At 36.7% G+C, this 7,098-nt stretch overlaps 1 protein-coding gene across 1 annotated transcript; it reads left to right on the forward strand.

Annotated features, from left to right (window-relative positions):
- LOC144551569 (voltage-dependent chloride channel 1, chloroplastic-like) lies at positions 1 to 3,692 on the forward strand. Its single transcript, XM_078299595.1, has 4 exons — positions 1 to 729; positions 1,496 to 1,663; positions 2,433 to 2,639; positions 3,331 to 3,692. The coding sequence occupies exons 1-4, from the start codon at positions 115 to 117 to the stop codon at positions 3,508 to 3,510; spliced, it is 1,170 nt and encodes a 389-aa protein (XP_078155721.1). The 5' UTR covers positions 1 to 114; the 3' UTR covers positions 3,511 to 3,692.
- The last annotated feature ends 3,406 nt before the right edge of the window (positions 3,693 to 7,098 follow it).

Here is a 7,098-nt window from a genome sequence, read left to right on the forward strand (position 1 = left end):
TCCCTCAGATTCTCCCAATTCCATGGAATCATTTGAACACTTGTTACACTCTCACAGTCCGACTCTCTTCTACCCTGCTTTCCCCATTCCAACACCTAAACCCTAGATAAAATCATGTCCTTAACCCTCCCTCCACTCACCAAACCCCAATTCAAATTCAAATCCAGGCGCCATTTCATCCCCATAGTCTGTTCCTCAAATTCCAGGTCTAACCCCTCCCCCTTTTCCCTTGTCTCCTTTCTCCGCTGGATCCCCGATTGGGCCGATGAAGTGAAGGAAAGCCGCGTGAAGAACCCACGGCCTCTCTATAAACCGGAGAACTGGCGGGACCACCGCAGCTCCCAGCGCCACCTTCGTCATCTACTTACATCTCTCTCGTCCCGTGTCATCCTCTCCCTCATCCCCCCTGTCTTCTCCCTCACCACCTTTGCCGCCTTCATCGCCCTGTACAACACCGCTGTGTCGCTTGAGTGGCTACCGAATTCGATCTTTCCCGTTTTGAAGGCATCACCGCTGCCGTACCAATTGACGGCACCGGCACTGGCGCTGTTGCTGGTGTTTAGAACTGAGGCGTCTTATGCGAGGTTCGTGGAGGGGAGGAAGGTGTGGATGAAGGTGATTGTGGGGGCTGGGGAGCTAGCATCTATAGTGCTCAATTTGAATGGGAAGGATGGTTTGATTAGAAGATCCCTGATTAATTATATCATGGCATTTCCGGTGGTTCTTAAGGTATGCTACCTGTCTGAGACTGAACTGGTGCACAGGTGTAGTGGTTGTTAAGGCACCAGTGCATTTGACCAGTTTTAGCCTCTTCTTTTCTGATGTGAAGTTAGGTGAATTGAGTCTACTTGATGGCAATCATTCAATTAAGGGCTAACTAATGGTCAATTTTTGCACTAGTGTTGAGTTAACTGATGCTCAGTTTATATGTGTGGGAGTTGAAATCATGAGGCTAAGCAGTTGAGTTCAGACAACCTTTACCGTTTTAATGCCTAATTGTCAAGGGTCAGTGTCAAAATGTACTGGCAGAAATTTTGAAGTAAAATTGAGGCACTATCAAGTGCTGTAAAATTGGAGATATTTAAGAAATTTTTGTATGTACCAGCCACTGACCGTTCACTCCAAGTGCCAAAGACGTGGTTAGATGCATGGCAAGCTGAGTAACTCCGTGTTTAATATGTCCCAGCCCAGCATTTCTTGCTTAATTTGTGATTTTAACTATCTTATCCTAAATTTGCAATGATTAAAACATGATATCTCTAAGAATATTGCAGTATAATTGCATAGGTGCCCCTCTCTCTCCTCTAGCTTATCAGTAGTGAGAGAATTTTACCTGATCATACTGTGATCGGTGGTTCTGTTTGTACTCCTTTTATTATACTGCCAACATGCATTAGACATAGGAGCATGCCGTACCTTTCCTGAAAGTAATAAGAAAAACACACACATATATATAAACTCTAAGTCCAAGAAACTAACATAGGTCTATTTGCAGTGCCACATCATCGATGGGTCAGACATCAGAGCAGATCTACGGAATTTGCTTGAAGAAGAAGATTTGTCTATTCTTCTTAGGTCAAACCATCGTCCTCGTTGTATCATTGAGTTCATTACGCAATCCGTTCATGTTTTGCACCTTGATGAACAGAAAAGAAATCTCCTGGTAAATACTTCTCACTCTATCAAAATTATCATGAATTTTCTACCTTTGGTCCTGTAACACTAGCAGTATATTCTTTCCTTTTGGGATAATTGTTCATTCCAACATATTAAAATAATCTGGTACAGTTTGCACGGATCATACAAAAATTTTGTTGTCACAAGCACAACCTCAGAATTGTGAAAATTGGGGAGGATGAATAACAAGGTGAGGAATTGGTACTTTGGCTTTAAATTTTGTCTTCTTTTTTCCTTTTGGGGGCGTACTAAATGTTTAAAGCTTAATTTTTATGTGTCAGTGCAGCATAAACCCAATAAAAAGAAATTAATTTCATAAAAAACAGAAAAAAAATTGTGAAAGCTAAGGATAAAGCTCACAATCTGCTTAACCTGTATCACCAAATCTGGTTCACATTTCCTTTTTTTCTTCATTTATCATCTTATGTAGTTTTATTTAGTTGGGGGTAGAACTGACAGGGTGTTCAAGTTATATATTTTTTTTCGTATAATTGCATATGTTGAAGTTTCGGTGTTTACTTGAAGTTCAGATGGTTTTATTGACCATTTAAAGGAATTGTTAGAATACAATCAAGGACTGATATGATCCATTTGTGCTGATACTTTTTTTACTATCAAATCTGAATCCTTCAGTCTGTGAGGACACCATTCATGCAAGCCTGTTAAAGTGAATTTTGGGCTCATAATTTAATTATATCATTGCTGTTTATTTAAGTTGATGTAAATATTTGAAAATTTTGCTTGCTTGTATTTAGGAGGAAAAGATCTCATGCTTTCATGAAGGAATAGGCGTGTGCGAACAACTAATACAATTACCTATCCCACTGTCATATACTAGACTTACATCAAGATTTCTTGTGTTGTGGCATCTTAGCCTTCCTATTATACTATGGGAAGATTGTAACTGGATTGTAGTCCCTGCTACCTTCATCAGTGCTGCCTCTTTGTTTTGCATTGAAGAAGTAAGATATTTTTAGTTAAACCTCAATCAACAATCAGTCATGCAATTAATTCTCAGTGAATTTACTCTCAGCACTCATGGAACTGTGTCAAATCAAGCCAAGAAAAACAAAAAGAATAAGAACAGATGACAAATCTGTTAAAGTTGAGGTTATGGTACTTAGCAATGCGCACATAGGTCCGTGCTAAGGATTCATATTATCATTTTTAAAAGTTCAAACAGTTGATCTGACGTTCAATGTGATCAAATTTTACATTTTTTATCAGGTGATTTTCTACCTATCTAAAAAAAATAGTTAAAAGGTCTAAAATTTGATTGGAAGTATATTTTCATATGATTGAATAGTTCAGATTGACTGTTTGGACTTTGAAAACGGAGATATAGATTCATAGCATGGACCGATCTGCACATTGCAAAGTACCATAGCCTCACTCAATGTATTGTCTGTAACATGTGACCCAAGAAACAAAGATATGTCTGTCGATTTTATTGCTAAGAGTTTTTTGCTACAAAGATTTGAAAGAAACAGGGATCTGCGTATGCAGTAGAACTTTCACACCAGCCAGATTTTTTCAATTTCTTTATTCAACCAGCTAACCTTTCTATTTGTTATTCTTTGTAAGTTGGGTACTTTGTTTTCTATCAGCTAATATTTGAACCACCATACTAAAAACATTGAAATATGAATTCAGGTTGGAGTTCTAATTGAGGAGCCATTTCCCAATCTCTCACTTGATGAATCATGCAAAAAGCTTCACGATAGTATTGAAGATATCATGTCTATTCACAACATGGTTCACAGAAGAATACATGCCAAAATGAAGGATATAGATAAAAGAGAAGTTATTGATGGAAGAGTGAACATTTTTTAAACTTTTTGTATATCATACGTAGCTAGGGTCCTAGGATAGCTTGTGAAGGAATGGAATCTGTTTCTATATATATGAGATTAGAATGACATGCTGGTTATATGATAATAAAGAAAGAATGTACGGAGGATGGATCTGCACTATAGCAAGCTACAACAGAAAAAGATAAAGAAAATATTTTTTGATATTTGTGCGGAGTCAGCGAGGAAACCTTCGCAAAATATATTGCCCTTCATGAAAACTCAAAAGAGGGTTTCGCATTATTTGCTGTAGAAGGGCAGACGGGATTGATCATTGATTTAATTACCTATAAAATCTAAGATTAGTACTAAAAATAAAGTAAAAGATGGACTAATCTTTCATCTGATAATTCCAAATTTCAGAAATATATGATTATTTCAAAAATTGGAGGAATATATTTGCGTATGAGTGAGTTATTGTGTCACGTATTAGGATAGATAAACAAAAGGTTTTTGCGCACTAACCCGCATGCAACTTTTATGCTTTCCACTAGGCACAAATTTTTTTCCCTATCAAAAATGGCAAAAGTGCCAAGTCACAGACAGAAAATAAATGAGTGGGATTATTCTGGGAATGTAAATACAAGGGAAGAGAAGGAGAAAACTCAAGCTAATTGGACCCTAGAAAAACATTTTGTGAAGAATTATACAGGTACGTATGTTTTCAATTTTTTTAAGGACTTATGGTAAAATGTTCAAATTACAATCCGAATAGGCGAATACATCGAGGGAAAAAATGTAAAAAGGCTAAATTCCGAATTGATCCGGAATAGTCCCACAATTGAAATCATCAAAGATGTAAGGGGGGCCCGCACCTATATATAAGTAATAGTTAAGTGGAGCAGCTACACAGAGGTAGGCCAGCTGTGGAGCTATTCCTGCGGTTACCTCGGATGGGAGGAGGCTGATAGCCTGATTTCTCCATAGTGGATAGCAAAGGGCCACAAAGGTATGGCTCTATTTAATTAAATTTAATACGTTTCTACAATTTCTTGTTTATAATTTTAGATTAGGTGGGGATTATCATTAAATAATGGTAATTCATTACAAGTTATATATAAGAAAAAAGAAACTTAGATAGGAAAAGAGTTCATAAAATTGATAATTTTAATAGACAAGGCAACATGATTATGGGGTATTACAATTACATGCCGAGGAGGTAAAAGAGTGTGTATCCCTTGCAGTACCGCAGAGGATAGAATGAAGTCACAGACTAGCAGCCTCACAACCGAGTCATAGGAAATTCAGACCTATTTAGAATATAAGAGGGCAATTTAAGATTCTACAAATTTACATTGAATGGTATGGATCTGACCTGACAAGGTTAGGTACCTCACCAGATGTGTGTTGGAGGATAAAAGGGAACTAGGGACACATCAGTCTCATACCAATTAACACTACAATTCCAAAATGAATAGAAATTTCATCATCTCCATATCTCATTGTTAATCATCCAAAAGCATCAATGGCTTTGCATTATTTTGAAAACGTTCTTCAATTTCTTGCTTTCTAAATCACCAAGCACCTCTCAGCCTAAAATTGTCCCGCACTTCACTTTTGCATGGCTCGATGACTATCTATTCTCCCACCATGTATTCTTGTTAGTTATCAGTAAAATTTAGTTTGTATGACCACTATTCATAGCCTACTAAGTTTAAATCAACTGCTTGAATGTAAATGAACTTTCTGGGTCTTTAAATCTTCTGACCATTGTGTAAGATAATTGTCTCGAGGTTAAATTTTTAGTGTCCAACACTTCTTATTTCCATTTAGTTATCTCATAGTGAGGTTGTTCACTTCATATTTAGACAACATATTCTTGGCACCTTAGGTTTCCTTCTCTGTATCTGTGATGCAAAATGCACCATTTATACAAAAACTTGGCTCTTGTTTCAATTTGGATTGTCTTCTGTAATTTGAAGTCAGTGGTTTATATCTGTCATGTTAGTGAATGATTCAGATCTAATATTGGAACAGGTTTTAAATTTAAATATATAAAATGCTTAAAGCGTATACTGTTCCACAAATATTGCTTGCGATACGTTCAAATATGAACCACTGTACAACAAATTCACAACTTCTGTTTCTGAAAGAGTTGTTTCGCATTCATTGGCTGCGAGAATGTAGGCTTTTATTAATCTCATGCTAGCAGTTACTTTGAACCAGAACAATGGCTTAAATTATTTCATGATCCTGCTAGTTTTGTGAAGGGATTTCTGAGACACCATAATATTTCTTCCTGGACATATTAATGTGTTTAGATTTTTCTTTTGTTTGTATCATTTGCATTTTATAGAGAAAACAATCTCTTCAATATAGAGATTCAATAGGATTGTAAATTTATTTTATGCATTATATGTTCTTGTTTGATGTTAAACCCAAAGTTAGAGACAGGGTCTTTATTTTCAATTTTGTTGTATAATATGTGAGGGACTCAAAGAATTCAATTAAGTTACCCTACATTAATAAACCAGAACAAATTCTTGTGAGGAAAAAAGATGATTAAATATGGAAATAAAGTAATGACAACACCATTATAATTAGCAACACATGGTTTTACAAAATCGTATTACATATACTTTTTTAGGTTTTATTGTGACTTACCATTTTTCTTTTCTTGTGAGTAGTCAACTAATCATTTTGTTGTAATATTTCCTTACATAAGGATAACGTTGTTCACTACAACCCTCCTTAAATCAAAATCCAAACACCCATAGGCTTTTAACATGTTTTTATTATTCTGTATAGGCAACTAGAAATGAAGCATCAACAGAACCATGTCAGTAAAATGCGTACTTCCAATTCAGCATGCGTGGTTTAGGAAATTTTAGGATCACCCGAGCTTTCCTCAAGGGGACATCTCTTACCGGACTGGTACCAAACACAGAGATCAAAATGGGACATGTGACCTCTGCAAACAAGGTTCTAGGCATGGGTAGAGATTTGCTCAGTACAGGCTTTCTCAAGTGGTAGCCAGTCGAGCTTGGAGTCTTCTTGTGACATTCTTGGAAGCTTCAGGGTTCAGAATGGGCCCCGCCTGTGGAACGGGCGTACTCCAGGAGGAAGTACGTGAGGGAAAGGGAGGGGGAGCAGAGAGAAATTGAACCCTGCCTAGATCTGACCAGGGTCATTTACTTGCTCCAAAACAGTAAATTTTGGAGGTGAGCGAACAGAGGAGAAGATGAGAGGAGGTGAAATTGCTGCCTGCTCTACTCCCCTTCCGTTCCTTTCCTTCCTTTAATGTGCTATTTCCAGAGCACGTCCTAAAAGAAAGGATAACTAGATTTAGATTATTATTCTATTGTTGGTTACAAAATTGTAACGACTAGTAAAAATTGTGAACTTGTATGTTTGTTGTGAGTTCAAGTTATGTAAGTAATAAAGTGGATCTATATTTTTGCAGTGTACGTTATGTGTTGGATGTATTACTTAATGAGTAATTTTTCTTGTAACACTATTCCTAGTCTTTAACGATGTGATTGCGCTAATCTTGTTGTTAACTTGATAAATTACTCATCTTTGTACTAATAGTGAACAGGAAATTCCTGAAAATGCCTTAAAATACCTACTT

This window comes from Carex rostrata, chromosome 3 (assembly GCF_964058835.1).
Source record: "Carex rostrata chromosome 3, lpCarRost1.2, whole genome shotgun sequence".
NCBI lineage: Eukaryota > Viridiplantae > Streptophyta > Magnoliopsida > Poales > Cyperaceae > Carex > Carex rostrata.